Source organism: Procambarus clarkii, chromosome 25 (genome assembly GCF_040958095.1).
Source record: "Procambarus clarkii isolate CNS0578487 chromosome 25, FALCON_Pclarkii_2.0, whole genome shotgun sequence".
In the NCBI taxonomy this organism is placed as follows: Eukaryota; Metazoa; Arthropoda; class Malacostraca; order Decapoda; family Cambaridae; genus Procambarus; species Procambarus clarkii.
Window position 1 is genome coordinate 7531496 of NC_091174.1, and position 27969 is coordinate 7559464.

The 27969-nt window shown below is 36.3% G+C and overlaps 1 protein-coding gene across 3 annotated transcripts; it reads left to right on the plus strand.

The window, feature by feature from the left end:
* The first annotated feature begins 1185 nt into the window (after positions 1-1185).
* On the plus strand, positions 1186-27684 carry LOC123756348 (tectonin beta-propeller repeat-containing protein 2). 3 transcript variants are annotated; one of them, XM_045739418.2, is made up of 15 exons: positions 1186-1452; positions 3489-3729; positions 5567-5711; positions 7961-9216; positions 10412-10541; positions 10903-12248; positions 13671-13801; positions 14005-14194; positions 15752-15887; positions 17578-17717; positions 19847-20006; positions 21516-21691; positions 24132-24277; positions 25731-25852; positions 27350-27684. In XM_045739418.2, the coding sequence occupies exons 2-15, from the start codon at positions 3514-3516 to the stop codon at positions 27502-27504; spliced, it is 4449 nt and encodes a 1482-aa protein (XP_045595374.2). In that variant the 5' UTR covers positions 1186-1452; positions 3489-3513; the 3' UTR covers positions 27505-27684. The 3 variants fall into 3 exon arrangements, with proteins under 3 accessions (XP_045595374.2, XP_045595377.2, XP_045595375.2); XM_045739419.2 differs by lacking the exon at positions 1186-1452 and adding an exon at positions 1489-2365; XM_045739421.2 differs by lacking the exons at positions 25731-25852; positions 27350-27684 and having other exon boundaries at positions 24088-24277.
* Positions 27685-27969: the final 285 nt, after the last annotated feature.

Sequence of the window (27969 nt, forward strand, 5' to 3'; positions counted from 1 at the left end):
ATGTGGGAGAGCGTGGCGACTCGATTGGGAACTGTGAGTGTCTGAACTCGGGGAGCGAGAGCGTTGTAGCTCGATGTGGTCGTAGTCTGCTGTTTGCTCTGTGTCGAAGCTGTAGTGTCTTGGGTCGATTAGAACTGTACACGCCGAGTGCTACATTGTTGACTGGAAATTGTACTGTCCGCTATTCCTCATATCGCTTGCTTATATGGTGACTACACCTCAGCTCCCTCCAACAAGATGAGATGAGTATTACCTGTAATTGGGGAAAGGATTGTAGCTTCTGTAATTAGTGCTAATTAGTTATGCTATTAAGATAATGAGGTAATGGAGCGAGTATAAGATTAACTCGCAACTCGTGTGTTGCTCTTGAGCTGTTGACCAGACCACACACTAGAAATTGAAGGGACGACGACGTTTCGGTCCGTCCTGGACCATTCTCAAGTCGATTGTGAGCTGTCTTCTAGGGGCGGCCCTGGCCGGGCACGAGGCCACTGCCCCTTTACAAAACTTGTGAGAACACTGTCAACTCAATCTTCAGTGCACATACCGTCTCTTATAACGGTATATAAGTCTCTCTTATAACGTCCACCGTTACCTTGTACACATACAGTTAACTGTATCAAGACATTAACGTGACCAGAACCATTATACAACCATCAACAATGCTTGTGACTTTGAGAGTGACTGACCCCGGATCTCACGACGCTGACCGCCACAAACTCTACAGTCTTTGTGCCCAGTAATGACACCATGTCTGACACAACTTGTGACACGTATCTGCAGTTATTTTTAGAGTTAAAGAACATTGTCAACTCAGTCTTCAGTGCACATACCGAAGTCTCTCCTATTACGTCCACCGTCACCTTGTACACATACAATTACCTGTAATTGGGGAAAGGATTGTAGCTTCTGCAATTAGTGCTAATTATTATGCTATTAAGATAATGAGATAATGGAGCGAGTATAGGATTAACTCCCTACACTACCTTCTTCAATAACACATTTAGAAGACAAAGAAATATATATTCATTCATTACAACGCAACACATGGCCTACATCTACATCCCGCATAAAACTATAATAATAATAATAATAATAATTATCTGGTCATATATCTTGCAAGCTGGTTCAATGACGACACATCCTCTCTCCCAAGTATCGCTTCAGAGCGACGTATCGCAGTCAACACTGTTCGTACTGCATCCTATGCCAGTCTATAGTGGTGACTGAACAAGTGTGTGTATTTATACTCCACATATTTTGTAGACTGACACCTATACAAGGTCTTCTGTAGTTATTCTTATGTTCTGATTTACCTGATTTAAATGAAGGACATTATCTCTCTAGTGGCCTCGATGAGGACAGGAATTTTGTTTTGACGACAGTCTCTAATTGAATGCGAAAATATCGCAGAATTCAGACATAGCTCCATCAATAGTGTTCAAGAAATGTGTAAGTACTTCATTCATAATAATATGCTACCAGGAATCTTAGACAAGTATCCAAAATTTACTTACTATATAAGTATTCCATGCACAGGACTAAAGCTGCCGTCCAGTTATAATTGAAATAATTAATAATTATTATAATTATAACTGGACCGCAGCTGTAGTGATGTACATGTTGGATGGGTGTAAAGCTGGATTAGTAACTGACAACAGACTCATAATCTGTGGTCAGACTATGAGTCTGTACTCAATTTAATATAAGACTGTCTCACCGCAGATGTAAGCTGCATGTATAGAGAATGTTGTAGGCCACCAATTCTTCAATCACTTGTGATGTAAAAAGACTATTGGTATACGTTGATGTATTTGTGTAAAATAAGAATATAATTGTGTAACTAGTTTCACAAAATTGTTACTTGCTTAGCAAAATGAACTGTGGGTCATGGGATGCTGCCCTGTGGCACCCCTACATTCTTTCTGTGGGTAATACTTCAATCCAGTTTAGGTGGTTGGACCATTTATCGTTACGTAAGCTATAGAAGCAGGCTCAGTCTCCGTAATTAGTATAAGACGTTAGCTGGTCTAGAAGTGTTCTATGCGCTTTTTGTGTTCACTATACCCCATGAGTGTTTGCTGCGCCCCGAACGTTTCTGCGCCCCTGCCTATTTACTACCACTCGAATTATGTTCGGTGGAAAGAGTTTGCTGTCACAATACATTGTCAGCTGATTCATCAAAACAAGTGCTAAACCACAACATCTTTTGGGCTACCCAGGATAGCCAGGACGCCAGGCGTTTATATCATCTGGAGTCACAGAGTATTGTTAGATAGTCTTCCAGTTGATACTCTGTGCTGGGTGCGGTCCGGCGCTCGCCTTTCCGGGTGTAGCGAGGCCGGGATCTTCAAGTATTTGCAAAGTATGTTTGTTGCCGTCTGTTGCAGTTTGTTGCATGCAACAAAGCAAAGTTGTTTTCCCCTAATTAGGCGATTTATAGTCGTAAGGCTTAGGGTTTTACCTGATAAGGGACCACCAGGGCACAGATGGCTCCTGTGTCATCTTGGCTACCAAATCAACATCATCAAATCAAATGTTATTGCTTTTTGTAAAAACGATTTAGATCTTTTAAAGTGCTCACACTCATCCGAGAGCCTGATCAGCGTCTAAAGGGAAGGAAGGAAAGTAGTGCTATGCAGTGATCTGTTTTGGGCGAGTGTGATTTATAGTATGCCCGAAACGCTTTGCGTAATAGTGGCTTTAGGCATTGTATGTACTAGCCCTATCTATAAATCCATCACTCTTTGTAAACTCTCTTGTATGTATGTACCTTACCTAAATAAACATTTGAACATTTGATTTATGTTTGGATGCAAGTCACATCACACGCAAGACTTTTAACCAGCAGGTTATAAACCTTGCCTAACGTTAACCAACCCAACCCAACCTAAGCAAATACATCCTCACCTAACTGTTATATTTTTGGACAATCAGAAAATGTGTTTTATTGAACCGTCTTGTATACAATTTGACTGCTACGTATATTTAATGCTGATAATTGTTGGGCTCTGATCCTAATGGTGATAATAGAATTAAAAGGTATTAACTTAGTGTTTTATTGAACCGTCTTGTATACAATTTGACTGCTACGTATATTTAATGCTGATAATTGTTGGGCTCCGATCCTAATGGTGTTAATAGAATTAAAAGGTATTAACTTAGTAATAGGAAGTAAGATCTTCACCTTAGTATGTTGTAATTACTGTGTTTTTTAAGAATATTTGGAAAGCTTCAAATTCTTGTGATTTAATAATGAGTAAAGCTGTGGCTGGCACAACCGCATTCAAGACTATTTTGTACATTAAGAGTTGGTTTTCCAGTTTGTCAGCTGAAAAATGTGTCAATGACAGCTTATTAGTGATAAATGAAAGCTTTTTATCATATAGTGTAATTTCAAAGCCACATTAATAATAATTTATTAAGTTACTGATTATTTCTTCAGCTTTCTAGGATCACTTTGAATTATATGACTATTTTTTTTTCAGACATGAGAAGGCGTGCCGGCACAAGATGACTACAGAAGAGAATCCTGTGTGGACAGAGTGGATGCCACTCGGTAGCTTGTTGGACCAGTTGCCACAACAATTCCAGCGAGGTCTTGGGGCTGCTGACCTGTTGCTGACTTGCCTGGCAACTCTGCCACAGCACTTAGTTTTAGGCACCAATGTGGGGCTTGTTTACTTGGCTCATTTACCATCAGCCAACCTCATGAGACTCAAGTGTGAAGTAAGACTTGAATAGGAATTCATCATTGTTTCTTTTTTTGCATACAGAAGTGACATTAGGAAGATTTAGTAATGAATGTTATTACAGTATTAATAATGTGGATTTTGCATAGTCTTGAATTAGCATAATGTTAAGTGTTGCTGGTACAGTGCTGTATTTTTTTTCATTAGATGCTTGACCAGACCAAACACTAGAAAATGAATGGACGACGACGTTTCGGTCCGTCCTGGACCATTCTCAAGTCGATTGTGAGAGTGAGACAAAATCGACTTGAGAATGGTCCTGGACGGACTGAAACGTCATTGTTCCTTTATTTTCTAGTGTGTGGTCTGGTCAACATATTTCAGCCACGTTATTGTGACTCATCGCCAGCATTAGATGCTTCATGCTCTTTGTCCAAAGGCAGGTCTTTGCTGCCACCTTTGTGCCACTGCTTCTGCTTTGGTAGACTCACTGTGGGTTGATCTGGTTTCCCTGGTTTCAGGCTTGTGTTTCTCAGGTTGTCCACAGTGTCATTCAGTCTAGCCAGCCTGTGATCTACTCTCATGCCTATCATGTTCATAGGTTTGCAACACTCTTGACTCTACTGTATTTGCCAAAGTGTCTTGGGCTATTTTCAGGAGCAGGGGTTTTGTGGCAGGCAAACAAGGTTATGGTGGTCAGGTATCTCTTGTCTGTCCCTGGTCCTTGTCGGTCTTGTGTGGCCTTGTGCGTCAAGGCCCGTGGTTCTTTCGTCATTATAATTCCTGCGGTACTCCCTCCTCCCTGGTATTTCCCCTTTATTTCCTTCTCTGTGGGTAAGTAACTTCAGGGAGCCACAAAGGACTCCCCCCTCTCAGAAAACCAGCATTTTGAAACATGAATTTTAATGAAATGCCAATTTCTGAGTGAGCCCCAATGGCTCCCTAATACCCTTCCTTTCCCAGGGAGTCGGGAGTAATTTTTCCATCATCATAAAACTGAGGATGGAGCAACCGGCTAACCTGGTTTGCCTCCCTTCTTTCCCCAAATGAGGTGGGGGGAGGTGGGGCGTATGAGCATGTGCTAGTTTCATTAACATTCGATCGTTTGTTTTCATTATTGGGGAGTTCTTTTGGAGATTTTGAGGTGTTGATCATACCTTATAACCAACAGTGGTCCGTTTTGATTTGCTGACTTTATGGGTGCTTCTCCAGTGGTAACATACATTAAAATTCACTGACAATTTTATCATAGTACCACTGCTCTCTGCACCTCTTTAAATGGGCAATTTAAAGAGGTGCTTTTGGCTGGTGACAATTCTGGCTTTTGGTCCTTGGTAGGCTGAAAAGAACTTCACGATTGATGCCACCTAGTAGTGTGGCACTGTATCAACTTTGTAGCTTCAAGGAGTCACTGGGGCTCATCGAGGATCTTGGATTTTCATCGTATTCAATGCTTGTGTTTTGTTGAAAATTCCCATTGCATGGGTTTTACTAAACTGCAATTAAAAATGTCATCACAAAACAAATGGTAAGAATTTGTATCCTTCTTTGTTGATATTTAATTTACTATGTTGAGTGGGTTAATTCAATTGGTATGTATGATGTCTAATTGATGTTACAGGTTGGTCTAAAGTTAACAATCTATTATTATTTTGCAAGTGAATTAAAAACATGGTTATTAATTGACCTAGATTCATTACTGGAGTCTGGCTCCAACAACTAAAATGTCTGAATGTTTTGTGTGTTCTCGCACTGTTTTTTCTGAAAGGTGATCTCATGCCCTGCACAGACGTAACACACTTCTTCATTCCAGGAAAGATTGTACAGTACATGTTGAGATGTAATGTGTTCTAAACGAACATTATAATTTTCAGAATCCGTTGTCACCATTATCAAGTGTAGCAAGTTTACGAACTGTTGATGACATGATTGCTGCAGGAGCTGTTGATGGTACTCTAACAATTTTTCAACTTCCTAGGGTAGCCAATTTTCAGGATGCACAGTCATCATCTACATCAGGTAAGTTCTTAAATGGGTATCATCAAAATATGTAGAGAGTTTGATAAAGAACAAGATATTTACTTGTGAAAATATATAACATTAAAAATAATTCCTAACAAAAGTTATTATAAATACAGTAATTCTAATTTTGGTGTAAATCTTTACATAAATTTCACAAATACACAAGTGTGCATACTCGCTCAATGTTTTTGGACACCTTGGCTGTCAGTTAGGGCTTTGTGGCCTGTTCACTAGTCCAGCCTGAATTGTTGGCACCTTCCTTGTCGGGTGCTCATTATGGTGTGAAACTTTGCAGCTGTGGTTTGGGTGACTAGACGTCGACTTCTTTGCATCGGTGTGATCTCGGTATCTGCCATTCCAGGGTGGATTCCCTGACTGTGAGGCCCTCATTGTGGATGCCTTTCAGCTAGCTTGGTCAAGTTGGGGGTGCATTTACCTCTTTCTCCTGGTCTGGCTGTTGCTCTGAGTGCTGACATGACTAGAGTCTTACAGGGGGGATTGTGATTCTTCTAGCTCCTTGGTGGCTGGCCCAGCCTTGGTTTCAGGCACTGCTTGCTCGGTGTCTGAACCTGGGTGTCTTTCCACTGCTCCGGCTCTTTCAGAGGGTCAGGTGGGTGATGTTCCTCACTGGTTCGACCTTCTCTTTTGCTCTATACGTTTGAGCTCTTTGGGGTGTATTTATCAATATCTGTAAGGTCATCAGGTGGCTGGTTGGTGATGTCCCCATTTGCAATCTTCTTTCCGGCGACAGTACTGTATGAGGTTTCTTGGTGATCTTTTCGGCCAGCACTTTATCTCCTTTCGTTGTTGCCCGTCGGTTTCCGGGTAGGCTGTTTTGTCCTTTTACTCCTGACTGTTTCTTGATCAGCATCTCTTGCTGAATACTGTCGCCTCTTATCATACAGCATTGGTGAAGTCGCTCCATCTTATGTTTGGGGTTAATACTACTTTGGCCCCATTTTGCAAGCTTTCTCGCACTGTGTTTCATCTCCAGCCTAGTCATGTGCTGCCTGAGCCTGCTTGGTTTCTGGACCAGGTTCTTTCTTTTCTCTCTTCCTGCTTGTTTTAAGGTGGCCCTATGGTCCTGAATTTTTTTTATGCTGTGTTTTTTGTTTTCTTTGGCCTCTGGTTGTTTGGCTGGGGGTGTTTCATGCGCTTTGTCCGGTGGTGGCTTTATGCTGCTGCCTTTATGCCATCGGTTCTGCTTCAATGGACTCATTGTGGGTTGCTCTGATTTTCCTGGTTCCCTGTTCCAGGACTCGTATATCTCAGGTCATCCACAGAGTTATTAAATCTAGCCAGCCAGCCTGTGGTCTACCCTTGTGCCCATGATGTCCTTTAGTATGCCGCTCTGATGGCTGTGTTTGCTAATATGTCTTGGGCCAGTATTTGGGTGTGGGAGATTCTGGAGTTCAAACACTGTTTTGGTGGCCAGGTATTGTATCTTGTGGACGTCCCTGGTCCTCGGCAGCCTTCATGCTGCCTAGGACCAGGGGACCTTAAGCTACACAAAGCTTGTGTAGCTTTGGGTTGTGTGTTGTGGTCTATGGATGTTTTCTTTGGATTTGATACCTGAAATAGTCTCTCCTCCCTGGTAAGTGCTCCTTTTCTTGTCTTCTCTGAAGGTAATTAGCTTCAGGGTACTGAAGGGGCTTTCCCCAGAAAACGAGTGTTGAATGTAATGAAATGCTAATTTCTGAGTGAGCTCCGAAGGATCCCTCACGCGCACCCTTCTCCAGGGCGTCAATGTGTTTCATCATCACAGAACTGAGGGTGGGTCAAGCTGGCTGACTCAGTGCGCTTCCCTACTCCACCCAAACGAGGGGGAAAGGTGAGGTAAACTAGCGGGTGTTAGCTGCACAAAATTTTGGTGTATTGATGGCGTTCTTTTGGCAATTTTGAGGCTGCAGTCTCGTTTTTAAACCATGCAGTAGTTTGTTTTGGTTTGCCTAATTTTCTGGGTGCTTTCTTGGTGATGGTAAGTATGTTTAACTTTAAATGTAAAATTTTCATAGACTTTTGCTCCCTGCACCTCTGAGGGGGCCAGGTTTTGGCATGTGGTCCCTGGTAGACCAATAGAACTCTGTGACTGATGACACCTGATAATATGGTACTGATCAATGTATGATAGCTTTAGAGAGTCTCTGGGGCTCACCCTGAAATTGGTGTTTCATTACATTCAATGCTGGTTTTTTAATTTTGAATCTTAAAATTTTTATTTTACATTCAAGTTTCTCATTTTTCAGATTCAAGAGTGCTAAGGCCAAAAGGTATCATTGCAGTACAGCCTACTGTCAAACGTTTTACAGTAGCAAATGTTCACAGTACTAGGATAACTAGCTTGACCTGGAGTCGAAATGGGATGCGACTCTTCTCTGGAGATGCAAATGGTGTAGTTTCAGCAGTAGAAATCAATTATCAAACTAGTGAGTGCACAGCCAAAAAGCTCTTGCTGGAGAAAAGTAGTATAACACAACTATCTTACCACTATCAGCTTTTGGCAGTATCTACCCTAGAGAGAGCTCTTATATATAATTTGACTCAAGGTAAAATCCATCAGGTTGGTCAGAAACCCCGCAAATATTTGGGGTTATTTGGATGTATATGGCATCCTACAATCTCGTGTTCTGAAGCTTTGCTTTATACTTCTCGGCCTGGACTGAGACTCTGGTCATCAACTAGTGAGGGGGAAGTCATGCATACTCACATCATAAAAGAATTGCCAGAAACAGCTGCAGCACGCTTGTTAAATCCTAGCATCGAGAAGCCTAGGGAAGGTGAAAAGTTTTCATTTGGGCTTTTACATATGCTTGGCACATCTCATATTGTTTCATATAATCCACACTGGATCTTTATAGTAGATGTAAATAGCTTGAAAGTGTTAAGTTATAGTGGACAATTCCGACATATAACTGGAGTAGCTGTCTCGGACAGAGAAATATATGTGTTAGAAGGATCCCGGTATGTTGCTTGTCTCAGCACTGAACCCCTTGAAATGGGAGAGAAGGTAACTCCTCCTCATACATGGATTTCTTCTTTAACTGAAGCTGAGAATCTGCGTGACATTGGCTCCCGGCTTGTGTCTAGAGGATCTGGAATTATTGAACAAATTGCTCGTGTAAGTGGCTCTGTTGCAGCTAAATTCTCTGAACATGCATCCTCAAGTGCAATAATAGGACACGATGCCAAGAATAATCAACAGCAAGGATTTAAAAAGACTAACCCAATGGCTACTTCACTCCATCAACCTTCACAGAAATTACAGCAGCATGATTATCTTGTACCAACTGCTGATATTGATATAAAGAGAGAGAAACAGGGCCATCATAGATCATCATCATCCGGAACAATACAAGAGAGTGAGCAGTTTCCACGTTCATCAGCCTCTGCACATCCACGAATGGTGCAATCTGTCAGCAGCTTTTTTCCTTCCCTCTTCTCATCTCCGTTACTTATAACATCTTTGGGGAAAACTCCTCCCTTGCAGGATATATACGTTACGGTAAGCACAAGGATAAAGTAGTACTGTTTATATCTCGGCATATTTGTACAAGGAATTTATTATTTATTATGTGTGGTCAAGAATATATTTTGGAATAATTCTATAAATTAATGCTTTGTAATTGGTGACATGGATTAGTATATGTGATCAGACATCACAGTAATTGCTTTGTCAATAAGGATTACACTGGTGAATTAATATGAAAGAAGCTTTACCTATGTAGTAGGCAGTTTGAATGAGGGGACTAGATAGGTACAATCTTGCCATCACACAGGAGTAATACAAAATATTACAGTACAGTACTGTAATACGATACTTTGTATTATTCATGTGAAATGTCAAGATCCTACCTATGTAGCTCTTCCCCATTCAAACTTCCCATTACATGGGTTCAGCCTCCTTTATATTAATTCACCAAAGTTATCCTTCTAAATTACCCCATCTGATGGTACTTTATTTGGTACAGTATGTGCAATAGCTAGGTGTATTAATGAGAAAAAAGTAATAAATGTGATAAGCGAAGAAAGTTAATAGAAAACTGAGAAAATATAAATTGAATGAAATGGAACAGTGCTGTTAATTGTAAAATATATTGTTCATTATCATTTATTTTCATAGTGTCAAGTGAAATTAAATTGCAACCGTGTTGATTCCAGAGATATGTTTCATGTTCAATATGAATCTGCTTTGTTCTCTTGTTTTTTATTTTCTTCTAGTTATCTTTCAATGTTAATACGATACTGTATATCTTTTCATATATCTTTTCCACCTTTTTAACTAAATTAATTACACGATACAATATGTGTTATAGTTATCATAACATTTGAACTCCAAAATGTGCGATATTTGATGATTTGTTGTAGGTGTATTGACAGTGGGTTGTGCAGTAATATGCGTTATGAAGTGATACCTATACAGTAAGTACAGTAGATGGTTCTGAAATGCATTTACAGCCACATGCAGGCGGTGGTGACAATATATGCCTCTGAGCATTACTTTGTAAATGCGCCAGACTAGTACAACAATAAAAAGAATTTGTTTACTCTTTTCTCAAACATTTCTGTAACTAAAAGAATATATATGTTAAATAGTGATTTTTTTTTTCTAGGGGCTGTAGCAAAAATGTCTTGTCAAAATTAAAGCCACAGGGCAAGGGTTAAAAAGAGCAGAAAATCTCACAAGTACGATTTTTCAGGGCGAGATGGAAGTTTCTGGAGACTTTGAAGAAATTGTAACAAGTTCTCAGATTGTTGCTCAAGAAGGTGGTGACTCTGAGCCATTGGTTCAAAGAGAGAAGCCAAAAAAGAAAATGAAGAAGAAATATGGTGAGTCTCTCTTCCAGTGTAAACTAAGAATTTCATTTAACTGTATAAAAGTTACTTATCATTCTTAAAAGGACTTTCAGTAAACTCTGTAGATGATGTCAAAATGCATTGAAGTGTTGTTTCCTTATTCACAAAAATATTAATTTATGTGTGCTTGAGGCAATTAACTTAATGTTTTCATTTCATATTCCTCTCATTTTCAAATGATGACCCCTAGAATGCCACAATACATTTGATAGCTTATGATGCATTACATTCCGGCAACATTTGAGTTCTCAATGTAAATCATTTTAATTATTCATTAGAGGCAATTAAACATTCATAACATGCAATAACTAATTTTATTTAATATTTTATTTAGATGCTATTCCCTCACCGGACACACTAAGTATAAACAGTTTCAAGTCAACATCAGATACAAGTGATTCAGCTAGCAGTGGAACACCATCAAGCCTACCGGTGGTTTCTCCTGTCGTACCTCCTGTGGGGCCTCCTGTTGAGCCTCCCATGGTTTCTTCTTGTGTGCCCAAGGGTCACACCCATCAAGATGTGCCTGCATCACGAAGTACAGACTCTTCACAGACCATTCAGCCTAAAGATAAGAATAGTGGATTGATAACAAACGAGAGAACTATAGAGAATTTGGAAACTGTTTGTGATAATCTTGTTGAGGGGCCTTGTAAAAGAGTTGATTTTGAAGAATCTGAAGAAAATCATATTGCAGACAAAGTAGATTTTTCAAGTGTTGATACTAGGACATATGATGATTTTAAAAGTGATATACAACAAAAGGAGAGCATTTTGGCAGAAATTCTTGATCTTGGTTGTTTAAAAATGGATCATGAAATGAAATCAAGTGAAGAAAATGTAACTGAAACTAGAAGCTCTGAGGACTGCTTAATTCTACACAGAGAACATAGTTTTGAGAGTACTGTTTCAACCCCAAGTACTTTGAAGGAGTCAAGTCCTGCTCCTAGTAATTTAAGCACTTGTGATTTTTATGCCCAATTTTACACTTGTGATAATAGCTATAGTTCAGTAGACAGTGGCACCGATATTTACAGTCATCAAGAAGTCGCAGGCTGCACTAACACTGTTACTGATCGTTTCCTGTTAAGAGATGGAGATGAGCAAATAGCAAGTAACATAAGTGAGGACAGACATAGTTGTTTAAGTTATGGCCCACCATCTGGGAGCAGTCTCTTATCTCTTGGAAACAGGCCACAAGCTGAGGCACTGGAGCAAGCCACAGGTGACTCAAAAGACATGCACACTGTTACAGATTCATCAGATGTGGCAGATATTAGTTGGTCATATGCTACCTCAGATGTACAAGAATGCTTTGAATATGACGAAGAGGAAATGACCGGTGGATGGATTAGACACAGATTTCCAGGCAGTGTTACCAGTTTGAGTGTTTCAGAAAATAATGTTGCATTTGTTGATGATTGTAACTGCATTTTTTTTAAAGATATTAATGCCGAAAGCAAATCTTGGAGAAAGGCTAAATTGACTGCAAAAGCTTCACAGATTTCCAGTTCACCAAGTGGGGGTATAATGTGGATACAGTTTGTCTCTAATGTATATGCAATCTGTAATCCTAAACTGGAGCTGCTACCAACATCAAAAATGGTGCCTGTTGCCAGGAATGTTCTACAAATGTGTGTGGATGAAGAGCTTACATGGTACATCAATCAGGAAAACCAAGTAAGAACATGATTCTGTTATGTATTCTGTGAAAAGAATCATGCAGCCCTAAGTAATATACCAAAAGTATTTACAAAATTTTCTTTCCTAGTTTTGATGTGCCAGTAGGTGTGGAGCTTATATTAAAAAATGCATAGGTTTTGATAAAAAAAACACTAGTTTCATCAGTACGGTACATGAAACCGAGTATCAAGATAGCTTATTTCAAGATCAGAAGTACCTAATGTTTTGTATTCATAATTTAATCTTCAATCTTGTTTTGATGTGTATTTAAACAAATTGTTTTCCTAATTTGCCACAAGGATGTATGTACTTTTCACTGTTTTCTTCTCATGTATAGCTCTGTGAAGTGTCTGTGGTTAACAGAAGGCTCCTATTAATGTACAGTGAGAGTGCTCTGTCTCTTGTGGCTATCCCTATAAGGTAACTTATCAGAGAGAGATTGTGTCAAGTTACATCTAGGTTGTTCCATTGCAGGTTTCCACTTGTTCTTACCCACAACTCTGATCTACCTGGTAATTCAACCATACATCCATTATTATTACCCCTTTTCCCACTTGCATTGGGTAGGGAGGCACCAGCTCGGAGATTAAAAAAAAAATAAGGTGAATAATAGTGAATGAAGATTATAGATCGTAAAAAAGGAAAACTATCACTTCATCCGTTGTATCATTTACACTATAGAGCATCGTAGATAAATGAGCACCACCATGCTCCAGCAGTCATCCAGAGCATCTCGACACTGCTTCGATTGATCGGGTGTATGGTGTGTCTCATAAATTGTCATGATATACAGTTCAATATCATCTTACTTTGTTCCTTGTCACACACCATGCATTGTTCACATACTATTGTTGTTTTCTCACACACCCTGTTCCCATGTGTCTCATTGTAAATATAGTAAATCTTTTCTCCCGTTTCCTTAGTCTCTTATACACACGTCAGTTTGTGCTGCTTGTGAAAAGGTTTCACCTTATCATGTTCCTTACTGGTGTATTGTATTCCAAACAAAATATTGTGTTACAGTGAGTATAGCTATTATATTAAAATGTGGTTTACACTCTTCTATATGCACCCTCTGCATAGCTTTTCCTATCAGTAAGTGTGTGTGAGAATTGCTGTGCTGTTGTAATTGATATGTAGTGGTAATTAATATTTCCCTAACATTCATTTAACATCAACTTTGCTTTTTATATTTTGTTGAAGAGGCAATCACTATTATTTTATAGGAGCATTGGTTAATATATAGTTAAATTTTCTAGATAGAAATATATAAATTCAATTCTTAATTCATTTATGCATTGTTAGGCCAAATGTTTTAATTTAAATGGTTCAAATTATACATATAATGAAGTGAGTTTTTGGTAGTTACAATTCTTGTCAATATCTAGGCATTAATAACATGACAAAATATTTTTACAGGTATGTGTGCAACCAAGTTTGAGTGACAAAAGCCCTCTTATTGTACGGTGTGAAGATTTTAAGATGGTGCAAATTGCTTGTCGTAACCAAGTGGTGTGGGGTTTATCTGACCAAGGACATGTGGTTTTCAGGTATATATTATAACATTTTTCCCAAAAGTCAATAATTCTGATTATATAACTGATTAGTGGTGTAATGCTCAGCCTCAATCAGTAACATTTATTTGCCAAATTCTGCACATTCAGTGGATATTCAGTATTCGTATAGGCAGTGTGCTTTATAAATCCCAAATTATATTTATTCAACATGAAATATGAGATTTATTCTCTTACAGGATAGGTGTGACTACTCAGTCACCTTTGGGCCATGATTGGGGAGTGATGGAGGCCCATGACATGCTTGTAGTGACTCTGGCACTGGGACCAGGAGAGAGGGGGTGGATAGTGGATGACAAGGGCCGAGTATACTTTCGACTTGGAGTTTGTGCCAAGTACCCACAGGGAAGTGATTCTAAATGGTGGCAGGTGAGTTAAGTTTGTTTTGTAATATGATAAATATAATATTAACAAGTTTGTTTCCATTAAATGCTTCCCTCCTTTTTGCTTCACTTATTTTTGAGGTTGTATTGGAGTTATTCTAAATATTCTGGTGTGTGATTTAATTTTCTGTACAATATTGTACTCTTGTGCTCATCAACCTTATTCTCAAAATAAATAAAATTGTGCAACCCCTGCTGTATTTGTATTACTGTATTACCCCCTATTATACTGTATCCTTAATAATTAAGGATACAGTATTAATATCCTTACTCAGTCTTTAATTTAAATTTCAAACTACCAAATCCATTCATTTTAAATACATATTTTACCTTGCATATTGTAGATATTTGCTGTGCATTTGCCTCTTCCAGCTATACATCTGCTTCAACAGAGGCCATTATACATTATAATTGTATGGGGGCATGAGAACAGACTTTAAATATCCAACACTTTTGAAGGTTGCCTTTAACGCTATATGAAAACACACAACACAGTGTCCTTTTATATATTGTATAACATTTTGTATACATAACATATTGCCCATAATTCATTTTGTATACATGACATGTTGCCCACAATTCTTTAAAAATTAAGGTACATGTAACATGTTTAACCCTTGAAGTACAGTTATCATCATTCTGATTCCTGGGCAAATGCGGTTATCGTCATTTGCCAATTTAAGTTAATATTTACAAGTTTGTATACAATGATGCAGATTGAATTATAATACATCTATATGGATCCACTACGACAATTAAACAAAAATTCCAAACATTTTCGTTTTTCACCACATTATCAAGGAAATACAGACAGAAAGACATAAGGGTTTAGGATTATATACCCAACTACACTGGACTAGACAAAGATCCATTAGCTAAAATATTGATTAATGGAAGTGACATTAAGGTGAGATGATTAAGTGGATGTTAACTGGGTATTCCCTCAATCTTGGAATGTACTACACATACACTTACTGTTTACATAATTTTATACCTATCAGAAATCGTACTAATTATAAAGTTATCTAATTTATAACTAACTGACTCTAACAGCAAAGAAGTGGGTTACAAGATACTTTCTTTTAATAAGTGCTATGAACAAATTTATTTGGAATATAGGTACAGTATATATATAACATTAGAGGCCTAGACACAATACTCAGTGAACATAAAAATCCTCCAGTGTATGATGTTATATCTGATATGATGAAAATATGGTGTGCAAAGTTTTTCTTTCATAACAATGATGGTTGCTGTTCTTTTTTGTCTTGTCCCTGTCGGCAGTATTGATTCTCAATTCAGATTATCTTTGTTTATGTTTGGAAAGTCGACCTGATAGCAATAAATCATTTGATTGTTATTTCACATAAAAAGATATTGTACTTGCATACTGCAGTTATATATATTTTACAAATTCACTTCTTATTTGTTTGTTTCCGTGCTAATGAAAAAGTATGATGTTCCCAATTTGTGTGTAAGGTCTTATTGTTATATGCTTCTGTTAATTATAATAATGTTTTGATGGGGTTCTATTTAATTTTAGGTTGTAACTAGTGACTATATGATGGAGTTTATGGAAGGAGAGCATGGCCGTGTCATGCTTAGTGCATCATCAAAAGGAATCTGGTTAGCTCAAGAAAACTCAAACTGGTACTCTGTACATGATCCAAAATGCACAGGTAATAAACCTTCAACTGTGGTTTATTATATTTAAGGGTTAATCGAGATCTGATCAAATGTTTGTTATTAGTTATAATTGTAAATGTGCTTTTTTTCATAAATTTCAGTTGTGAAAGAATATGCATTGGTTGGTCAGTCAGTTTAAGTGGTGTTCAGTCTGGTTAATAACAAGATTTCCTATATTCTAAAAAGTTTATCCATAGTCACCTTCCCTAGAATCAAATTGCATACAGTACATGTAGTGTTGCTCTGCTCAGCAGTGTAAACCAAATTATGATCACTAATTATTATTATTATTATTTTTTAAATGCTTAGGAGTTGGTGGCTACTCAGATACTGTATACTAGTATTTAAAGGAACAGTGTTATAACAGAATTGCCTGTAATATATGCAATATTAGGAAACTTTCTTTTGACTGGTAATAGTCTAGTTGACTGACCCCTCATAAAAAATTAATGGATTTAAATTTATAATACTCAAACATTCATATGAGCTTGTTGCCTATGTCAACATTGTGTCATTGTAGTGCTTAATTATGTAGACGTTCATTTGCTTGTATCATTAGTGAAAATTAAATAATTCTTTTGAGTGTTTTGTATTATATTTTATTTTGCATTTATTTTCACATAAATTAATTTGTAACAGTCTATTTCACTTGGTTGAAACATTATTTTTTATTTGAATGTGGTTTTGTTATGGTTAATACAGTATAAAATTTGCATGTAAACGGTGACAAAAAAGTAACAATATCAAACATTTGTTTACTGAACTATATTATATATTAGAACTGCACCTAATCCAGTTACTGAAAAAAAAGGATTTTATTTATATTATAATACATCCTGGAAAATTAATAAAGGTGCATTCATATTAAAGTAAAGGTGAAAGATTATTGGGGTAATGATAACCATAAAGTTAAATATATGTTGGATGGTGTGGCAGAGGGTGACGAGCTGGATGGTTTCCCATTGTTGGGGACAAGAAGCCTGTTAGGCTTCTGGAGGTAACCCTTGGTTATTTACTGACCCCTTCTCGGGATGCAACCTACAGTAGTTGCCTGCTTCTCCTGTATCTATTTACTGCTAGATGAATAGAGTCATTAAGTGAAAGGAAATATACCACATGTGTCTGTCCTGCCACAGAAATCGAACCCAGAATGTTGTGCTTACTTGTATGTGAAGGGAGAGGGTAATTAGTAGTAGTCTGAGAACTATAGGGGGAATTAGTGTGCAGTACTTAGCATCCAGGAAAAGTGTGTGCAGGGGGGGCAAATTAGGAGAGAGCAAGAAATAACAGAATTCAGTATAGGATAGGGAGGGGAACAGGATGGATTTTGGAAAGGGACATTGTGTACAGATTACATTTTTATTGTAAGAATGGTTGTTGAAATGTTTCTAGAAATTGGGAAAAAGTTTTTTTTTGTTTTAGTTTATCAAGAGAGATTTTAAATGAGTCATTGACAAGTTTTGGGTCTAGAGAGGTATGCCTTTGCATATGTTATTATTTGGGGTTTCTGGCAAATTTAGTCTACCTATTGTAACTAAAACCAATATGTTGTCCTTCAGTAAGTATCTGTGAGATTTAATTTAAATTATTTCAATATTCCATTTTTGTATCAATCATTTTGTGTATCAACCCCTTATTTAAAAATTGGAAGATTCATGCATTTATTTTTACTTGCATGTCCAGGTCATGTTTGGTCTGTGTTCAGCGAAGATGTTTGGTCTACTATCTGTGCCGAGGGCTTGTACACAGACCAGGGAGCCATCTGCTGCCTCTCTCCTTTAGGACAGCTATTTGTTGTAAACCCCAACACTGCCTCTTGTGTGGTGAGAATGAAATTATTTTTTCTTAATTGATGTAGTTTATGGATATGTAAAATTCTGAGGAAATCTTTGGAGCAGGGCAATGGAATTGAACTCTCAGCCTCAGCCACCCAAGGTGCACGCATTACCCACTGGACCACAATGTGTCTGGGGTGTCTCTGGACGAGAGTTGGATTCCATTGCCCTGCTCCAAAAGGTTCTCTCTTGGATATATCATGCTACTATGATTTAATTGTGCATGTAAAGTTCTGTTCTATAGTGGAGTCTGTAAATTTATCATATATAAGCCAAACTAATATATTGAGCATATAATATTTTAAAATCTAAGGATGTTATTTACTGTACTGTATATGTAAATCAGGTAGCAAGTTACCATTCTTCTTGTCTGACAATGTTCATTCTTCCTGATAGTTGTTTCTTTGCATGTTTTTATTTTTATATAGCTTAAGATAATTACTGTACTGGGATAACACTTTGTTGACCCACTTTTTATTTATTAAAAATTAATTAACTATGATTATTGTGCATCAATTAATGAAGGACAAATCTTTCAAATGTCAGTGTACAAGAGAGGTAACTTGTATGTTACTTCTCTCTAATGTTGGCCAAACCACACACTAGAAATTGAAGAGACGATGACGTTTCGGTCCATCCTGGACCATTATGAAGTCGATTGTGTCTATTATCTGCTCCAAAGATAATGATTCAGGATGGATCATTATGACGACGAAACGTCGTTGTCTCTTCAATTTCTATTGTGTGGTTTGGTCAAAAGTTTTCAGTCACATTATTGTGACTTTTATCTGCACTTCTCTCTAATCTTTTTTTTCAAGGCAATGGAGAAAATATTTGTTATTAAAATTCCAAACAACAATCTTGGTTTATAATCTATGTATTTACTGTAAGTTTTGAAAATAAGAGATTCAGTCACTGTTAGTTGCCTAGTGAATATCAGTTAGTTATTGTAGTGAACATTGGCAATTAAGGGAAACCAACCAGTAGGCTGGGCTAGCTTGCTTGCTAGCCTACTGGTCAGGGAAAATTAAGCCAATGTGTCTAGCAATCTCCTGGGTTCAACACCTACCTCCAGAGGCAAGGCTTAACATCTGGCCTGGCTTGTGATTAAGGTAAAGTTTTGCTGGGACTCTAGATGCGGTTTATAAGATTCCACAGTTTTAAACAACCATTGCCTATAGGATAGGGATATTTCAGTTTTAGGATGTGTTCAATTATTATTTTGTGTAACAAATTACTGTTGATTCTTTTTGTGTTTAGAAAATTTCCCAGTTACATATGTTAGTATTCTGAGTTCATGATCCTGTGTATTTTTGTGTTTTAAGTACTGTACTCATGTGGTCCTTCTAAGTAACTGCTTAGATTACAGCATCCTCCCTTGTCATTAATTATTTAAGCTGCATTTCAAAGTAACTTCACCCCCCCTATGGAAGAATTAGGGATACACACTCTGGGTATTAGAGAAGCTACCCTTCTTAGCCATTTAGTGTACTGACGTTGGTGTCAGATCTAGAAGGTGGTGGCAGCTTTAATGGGCAAAAAGTTCATTAAATTTATATACTGTAATAATTTTTAGAAATTATAAAGTTCTTTACTTTCTGAAAATTAAGTTCACAAAATATTTATTCATCCCAAACATGATCCATACTCGAATTTCTTGAAAAGAGTCTTGAAATGACAAATATAAGACTTTTCATTATGATTTTTCCAAGGTGAATATTATTGTCCTTCATTAATTGATGCACAATTATCTTAGTTAATTAATTTTAATAAATAAAAAGCGGGTCAACAAAGTGTTATCCCAAGACAGTAATTATCATAACTTTGATGAATTTGTAATAAAAGTTATTATTATAGAGTACAGAGTTTTAGGGAGAAAATACAAAAGTCATCTTAATTTTGTTAAAAGTCTTGCTAAAATTCAGTGTTGCTTCCCGTGACCTTTCACAATATTTATGGGGGGTATCACGCTTCATTATCAGAGTTTTGAGACAGCTAGAAGGTTTTATGCTTAAAGAAAAACAATTTATGGAGGAATATTTAGGATTGTTACATTTTGCATGCAAATCTCCAAATTAAAAAATACGTTACAACTTTTCACGTGTGACTATTTTCAGCCTTTTGACTTGCCTAAGAATGAATGTGTCATGTGCGTGAGCCAACGTCCAGAGGCCATGTGGGTTCTAACAGCAGCTGGTGACATCTTTATCAGGATTGGACTGTCTGCAAAGTCTCTACATGGGTCACATTGGAAACATCTCGACTTGAGCCAAATTGGTATGCATTGTGTGATACAATATATTGCAATTTTTAATTCATCCTAATTCATTATTATTGTTTCCCCACATTTATTCCTCCTTTCATGGGGGTTAAGAGTCATAAACTTGAAGTAAAAAAGTGAATAACTAAATGGAAGAAAATAATATACTGTATTAGCAAAATATATCTTTTGTGTTCATTATATCATTTATACCATATTGCATCATTCAAAAACAAATGCCACCACTCTCCATCAGTCATGTACAATAGCTCCCTCATTACATCATAAAGTGATATGTACAGTGCCCCTTGTGATTTACAGGCTGGCTTGTCCTCCCATACACTCAAAGATATCTGCCCATCTTCTCAGGCTTCTTCTCCTCTAATCCTTAATTCATTCATTCATGTATTCAACATACCAAAAGAATCTTAGTACAATAACACCATATGTTTTTCATATTATCTATTTTTATTGTTGCAAGTCCCGATTTTTGATGTTGATAGAACATCAATTTGCAGGAGTACATCATCACATCATGCATCTTTTCTGATTTTATTTTTTCTAACAAAAAGGCTTTTGTTGCATCAGCTACTTAATTCCCCATTTCACCCACTATTTCTGGCACTTCATTTATTCAGTATTTATTTTACAAAGGGATTACCATTTTTCCACAACCACAACTTTGTTGTAGTCAATTTCCAGTTTGAACATAATTGTGATCATGGTACTTGATCACAATTATGTTCATTGTGGATAGTATAGAAAGTATACTAGTATTTCTATACACAGTATATAAAGACTCAAAAAGTTTTTCTATACCGAATAGCCTACCTCTGTTTTCCTGTACGGTATATTATGAATACAATATCAATATTTTTGTAATTATTCTATGATGATTTAAGTGAATTCCTTACTGGAAGAGATTTGTTCATCATAGGTTTTCAGTAAGACACTTGTTTTTGTGTGAAAGATTACAAGGTGTATCCCTGGAGAAAGTATGGTGAATAGCTAAGATTCAAATGATTGTTTTGATGAAAGCTTTTATCATCCCTGATTGTGTCGTGCAGCTGAAGGATTAAATATATATATTCACTGGGTATATTTAAATAATTTGTTCTCTTAAATATTTTAGTTTACAATATTACTAAATCAATTTCATGATTTCTTGTTTGGCATTCATCATATAGTAGGGTGAAATTATATGTTTTCTTAACAGCTGGATATATGATATGTGGCAAGAATGGTAAACAACCTCTATACATAGCTTAAAGAGTAAGTACTGTACAGCAAATTACTGGAATGTCAGTAGGAAACATCTTCACAACTTCTGAATATAAGACTGCTGTAACTCCAATTTGGGTTCAGTTCCAATTTATTTGGAAGTTTCCTAGTTGACTGTATTGTTTATCTTCAGAAACAGAAGATCCACAATACGAGTGTCTTGCTATATGCGATTTGTTTTATAAGTTTGTGTGTAATGTGCCTGCATGTAGTTAGGTAATCTATATATATATTTTTTTCTACAGGTGACATTCATCTGTGTCATATTTCATGTGGGATGGACGTTGTGTGGGGTGTGGACACTCGTGGGGGTGTTTACATGCGGCAAGGTCGCCTTACTCCTTCAGTAAATGAAAGTCTTCCACCAGCATGGATCCAGGTTGATCCAGTTCCTCTCAAAGGAAATGCTGTGTTCACTAAGGTACAGTATGGTTTTGTTTAATTCAAGCTTTAATTCAATAAATATATAATATATATATATGTCTATAAATAAATTTATTAAATAAATAAATGAATTAAAGTTTAATAAATATCTATACAATTCTGACCATGGGCATTGGGTGATGGTGTGATTTAGTTATGAATGTTAATGGGATTCTTGAGATTATCTTGAGATGATTTCGGGGCTTTTAGTGTCCCCGCGGCCCGGTCCTCGACCAGGCCTCCACCCCCAGGAAGCAGCCCGTGACAGCTGACTAACACCCAGGTACCTATTTACTGCTAGGTAACAGGGGCATAGGGGTGAAAGAAACTCTGCCCATTGTTTCTCGCCGGTGCCTGGGATCGAACCCAGGACCACAGGATCACAAGTCCAGCGTGCTGTCCGCTCGGCCGACCGGCTCCCAACTCAAGTTCAAGTTCTTGGGATGCTCAAGTTCCCAAAAATTCACAGAACAGGAATTAAATTTTAACTCCTGTTAACACTTTCGGCAGGCGGGGACAAAAATTATGTCTATTAATAACTCTACAGAAGTCCGGTGGGGATTCATGTTGCATCCAAAATTAAAATATTTGTTAAAATTCCATTTAATGCTAGATTTTTATGGGACTAGTTTTAAAATGCTCGCCATTAGCTTGTAAATGATTTGATATCAAAATGAATGATGTAGCATGACAATTGAGGACAGAACACTGGAAAGATTATAAATATCCAGTACTTGTGTGGTGATGAGCATCCAAAATTGAAATATTTGTTAAAATTTCATTTATTGTTCGATTATTATGGTACTCATTCTAAAATGCACACCTTTTGATTGTGGACAATTTCATATCAAAATGAACGATGTAACAGGAAACTTGAGGTGAGAAAACTGAAAAGAGTATTCGCATTTTAGAGCGGGTATTGTGAGCACGGGTAATGCTCAATGGATTTTCTGATTTGCTGCGGGTAGCACGCCTTTTTTTTTTTTTTACCTTATATGCATATATACCTTTAGAGAATTCTATTGCAAACAATTTGATACCAAAATGAACGACGTAGCACGAAAATTGACGTCAGAACGCTGGAAAGAGTATACACATTTTAGAGTGGTTGCACGCTCTCGGGTAGTGCTCGGCTGATTTTTTGGGTTAGCTGTGGAGGACACGTTGGGATTTTTTTTACCTTATATGCATATATCCCTTAGAGAATTGTATTGCAAACAATTTGATACCAAAATGAATGATGTAGCACAAAAATTGAGGTCAGAACACTGGAAAGAGTGTATGCACATTTTAGTGTAGGTATGCACACAGAGAAAAATGCCAGGCCGACCTTGGGGGTGGGTTGGGTCGCGCACGGCGGGCTGCACAAAGTGTTAACTAATGATGAAGATGGGCTTCATAGTAAAGAGTTTATGTTGATTCAGACATTTGCTTTCAAAACCTAGTAGGAATGGTATGCAAAAAATATTATAATTCCTTTATGAACTTGGTGAAGAGAGTGACTGAGTGGTAATCACACATGCAGTTGTGAATAGCGTAAAGAGTGGCAAGAAACAAGGGAAGGTAACAGCAACATTGTTTGGTAAATCATGAGCAGCACTGTATCTGGTCTTGTGAAATAGTGGGTTACTGCTGTAAAATATTTGAAGGTGAATGGTGGTGCTGGTTCTCTCTGATGTTTTAATATACTGTATTGGTAATGAACAGCTGATAATTGTAATATCATTTATTCTTCAATTCTAGTACTGCACCTCTGTCTACATTTTAAAACATTGAAAATAATAAAGTGTTAAAGAATTTTTTGCATGCAGACTTTTTAGCCAAGTAACTTGTTGGGCAATTCGATATCTTTCTAAAAGAGGATTATATTTTGCCTGCAAAATCATCGGTTTTGATAGCAAGGAACAGAACTGCAACATACCTTTTTTCATCTGTTTAATAGTAAATTCTTATTGGTATAAGTATTTAAAGACTAGTGTTGCTATGATTCACATATTTTAGCTTTTAGTAAACAGAGATCTTGATACATCATGCCACTAATGCTTTTTAATATTAATCTTTGTTTTGGGTGTGCTATGCTAAGATATTTATGAAACTGTTTATAGGAAAGTGGGATTAGGTTCCTTCTAAGTAAAAAATGATAGTTTTGCAAACTCCAATATAAAGTTATATATATTTTTCATGGATAATTTAAAGTTGTAAATTAGAGTTTAATTTAACAGCTCTATTTACTAGGCATGGGTTACTAACTGATAGAATATTTTAATATCATGACATAGAAACCTAAAATTAAAACCATATTGAAAGTAAATATGAATAGTACATTTGCATACAAATTCCAAAACACAAGTCACAATTTCTTCATTAAAAGTGAAATTATATTCAAATTTGCAGACAAAATGTGGTTTCCCATTATATTCACAAACAACCACCTCCAGGTTTTTGTGGGAATGAAGCTGCACATGGTGTGGGCGGTGGATTCCTGCCGCCGTGTTTACGTTAGAGAAGCCATCTTCCCTGAACTACCTATTGGCTTGTCGTGGGTTCCTGTTGCTGGGCTTTTGGCTCTACATATGTCCATCAGGTAAAAACAAAATAGATATTAAGACACGTCAGAAAACATGTAAATTTACATGGACTCTTATTGGATATTGAAAGTATATATATATATATATGTATTCATTTTCACAAATTATAAAAGTTATTCATTGGTATGTCAATCTTGTTATATAACTACTCTGCTAATTAGTAATTGTTGATAAGCATTAGTCATTACTTTGAGAAATCTGCAATCTAAATTTTTGTTATTCAATATTAAAGGAAAAATATACATATATTTTTCCCACCTCTTTGTTTTGAATTCAAAAGTACTTTTTTCCTTTTAATTTGTCCTTAATTACTACAGTACTGTATCCCTAGTTCTTGGAATTACTGTATATGATAAAAGATTTATGTATAGATGGGTATCCACAATTTTCATATTCTTATAGCTGTGTAATGCAGATGATTTGCCTACATATAAAAGAATTAAGAGCCAAGTGATTTAGGATACCCAGACAGATGGTGATAGAAACACGGTAATAATCAATAATGTTTATAATCTTTATAAGTTAGCGTTGGAGTAATTTGTAAGACAGGGTCATGCAATCTTGTTGAATGCAGATGTCAAGTGCTGTGAAAGTGTTAAAATTAGTGATTTGTGGGTTTAGTAGCCTTATATATATATATATATATATATATATGTCGTACCTAGTAGCCAGAACTCACTTCTCAGCCTACTATGCAAGGCCCGATTTGCCTAATAAGCCTAGTTTTAATGAATTAATGTTTTTTCGACTACCTAACCTACCTAACCTAACCTGACTTTTTCGGCTACCTAACCTAACCTAACCTATAAAGATAGGTTAGGTTAGGTTAGGTAGGGTTGGTTAGGTTCGGTCATATTTCTACGTTAATTTTAACTCCAATAAAAAAAAATTGACCTCATACATAATTAAATGGGTAGCTTTATCATTTCATAAGAAAAAAAAGAGAGAAAATATATTAATTCAGGAAAACTTGGCTTATTAGGCAAATCGGGCCTTGCATAGTAGGCTGAGAAGTGCGTTCTGGCTACTAGGTACGACATATATATATATATATATATATATATATATATATATATATATAAAATCATATGAAAGTGTTGTTGCATTTATGCAACTCTCACACAACACAATTTATCAACCCTCAGAGGGGAAGAAATGCAATCTATTGCCCAGATGCCTTACATGCTTTCACATTGTCTGACCCCTCATACCACCTAGAACAGCCCTCTTCCTAAATGATGCTCAGGTCTTTTTCTAAGACATCCATACCATTCAAGTATATGACAATTCAACCACTCCACACTAAATCACATTTCATTCTTTTACTTGTATTGGAACAAATAGAAAATAATAAACTAATTTGAATTGTTGTCTAAAAAAAAACACACAATATGACCATTTCTTCGAAAATATTGTTCCATGACCCTTAATTCTGCATTTATTTTTCAGTGAAAATGAGGTTTATGCCCTTACTCCTAATGGTGAAGTTTTCAAGCGTGTTGGAGTGACCAACACCAATTATATTGGTGATGCATGGCAGAAAATACCAGGAAACCTTGCAAAAATTTCAGGTAAAGATTAACTAATTGTTACCAACAATGTGTTCTTTTTCAACAAGAGAAAGAGCAAGGCAAGAATAGATTTATTTTTAAATAATGATTAGCCTGTAGTGGCTTCATAAATTCTGATATATTAAAAGGGTCATGACAGACAATATAATATCTGCAGATTATGTCTACTATCACCTTGGTGTTTCTCTGCATGAAAGATTAACTTCATTTACCATAGATGCTAGTAAATGTGTATAATTATGCTAAATTAATGTGCAATACATTTTCCCTGATATGTTTGAGGTACACAGTTTATATAATTATTTATAAAACTACTTGCTCTTATGAAAAGATTGCTAATCCTCTAGTATAGTACTATGGTTTTGTTAAGCAAAAGGAACAAGAAAATAATCTATTTATATAACTTCAAAAATTCCACCCACAAAGTTTTCATGGGTGTCTCAAACTATAGCAGTAGTTAGAAGTGAAATTTTGCTAGTTAACATGCTACATCTGGTCATCATTTTCATTTCATGGAAAGGCCAAAATAGGTAAATATTATTGAAGTTCTGTTGCCTTATTTTTGTCGAGTTAAAAGTTTGTGGTTTGAATTGGTTACAGAGTTCCTCATGAGTAATGACAATATTATCAATTCTATGCCCCCAAAGTCAAACTATTTTTTTTATATAGTATCTATGCTAACCAGTCCCAAAATATATAGTAAATGAAAATTTATAATTACAAGTTCTGTCCTCTGAAAATTTCCATAGTAATAAGCACGTAGCCCTCGCCTTCTGAATTGTGTGGCAAGTCCACGAGCGCAAGTTCATCCTGAGAGACAGCATGTTAATTATGAGGGCACTTTTCCCTCACTACTTTTGAACAGTACTAGTAATGACATTATCCTGTCATGCATCATTCTTAATGATTTACAGCTTTTTATCCTTGGGGTTTCTTCACTAGGTATGCAATCTTAGCTATTTACATGAAATACAAAGAAATAAACCAATTATTCTATACACAGGTGTTGTAAATTTCTATACAAGATTATAATTATTATTTTCAATGAAATGAAGCAATAGTTCTGGTATGAATGAAACTTTTATAATAACTACCTCTTTCACCCTGCTCAGAAATTGAACCCAAGACTAATAAAGTTGTTAGCCAACTGTACATTAATTACAACACACCAAGTCTTGTGGTAGACTTGGGAAGGGTAATCAAAAAGTGTTGAAGAGCAGACCATCACAGGTTACAAAGTTAACTATAGATAAACCTTTTGGAAATTATATTATGTTGAGGTTTAGGCCAGGGACCAGGTAATTAACTAATTAGATTATTGTGTCATATGCATGTGTGGAGTTGCCCCTGTTAATCTGAACCAGAAAGATGTGCTGCAATAAATGTTCTGGAAATAGCATTGCCATTTTTTTTTTTTTAAATATCCACAGCGCTTGATGTGTAAAATATGTTATACACATTTGTACATGTGAGCTAAACATTCTCTCTTCTTTCCAGTTACTGTAGATGACTGCTTGTGGGGTCTGAACAACAGGGGACTCATCTGCCAGCATGATGTATTTAAGATATTGGACTTGCCTAAAGATAAAACTATAAGGAAAAATAAGACCATCTCCTTGAGTTCTGAAACCTTAGATTGGGAAGTATTGTGATAAGCACTATAGCATATTGTAGCATAATATCTGTGGGCATTATGCATACACAACTTATATTAATTCTCAGAGATGGTACTGAAAACTGGAGATTTGTTATTTTACCAATATTTTTACTATATATATATACTGTTCCAATATTTATTATTTTATAATATACTAATAAATTTTATAATATTTTCAGTTTTTTTAATAACTTCCATTGTACACAAACTAAATTGCTATATTCTGTACACTATATACTTTTAAGTATTGCTTTATTACATTTAAGCATAATGCACATTTCATTATATTTGAATATTGTAGTTTATTTTAAAGTAAATATACATTTTGTATACAATATGTATATTAGTACAGTACAGCATGTAAATGTTTAAATGTCACAATTACATTAAAATACTTAATTTGATTTTTTAAATTCAGGTACAGTATTAAAAATATATCTATAACAGAAAGTGTCTTTGG

What these genes read in the sequence shown, in the direction of transcription:
- LOC123756348 (XM_045739418.2), top strand. Translation starts at nt 3,514, where the DNA reads ATGACTACAGAAGAGAATCCTGTGTGGACAGAGTGGATGCCACTCGGT. An exon ending in TGCAGGATATATACGTTACG is followed by an intron (nt 9,217 to 10,411) that starts GTAAGCACAAGG and finishes ACGATTTTTCAG; the next exon opens with GGCGAGATGGAAGTTTCTGG. An exon ending in CAAGGACATGTGGTTTTCAG is followed by an intron (nt 13,802 to 14,004) that starts GTATATATTATA and finishes ATTCTCTTACAG; the next exon opens with GATAGGTGTGACTACTCAGT.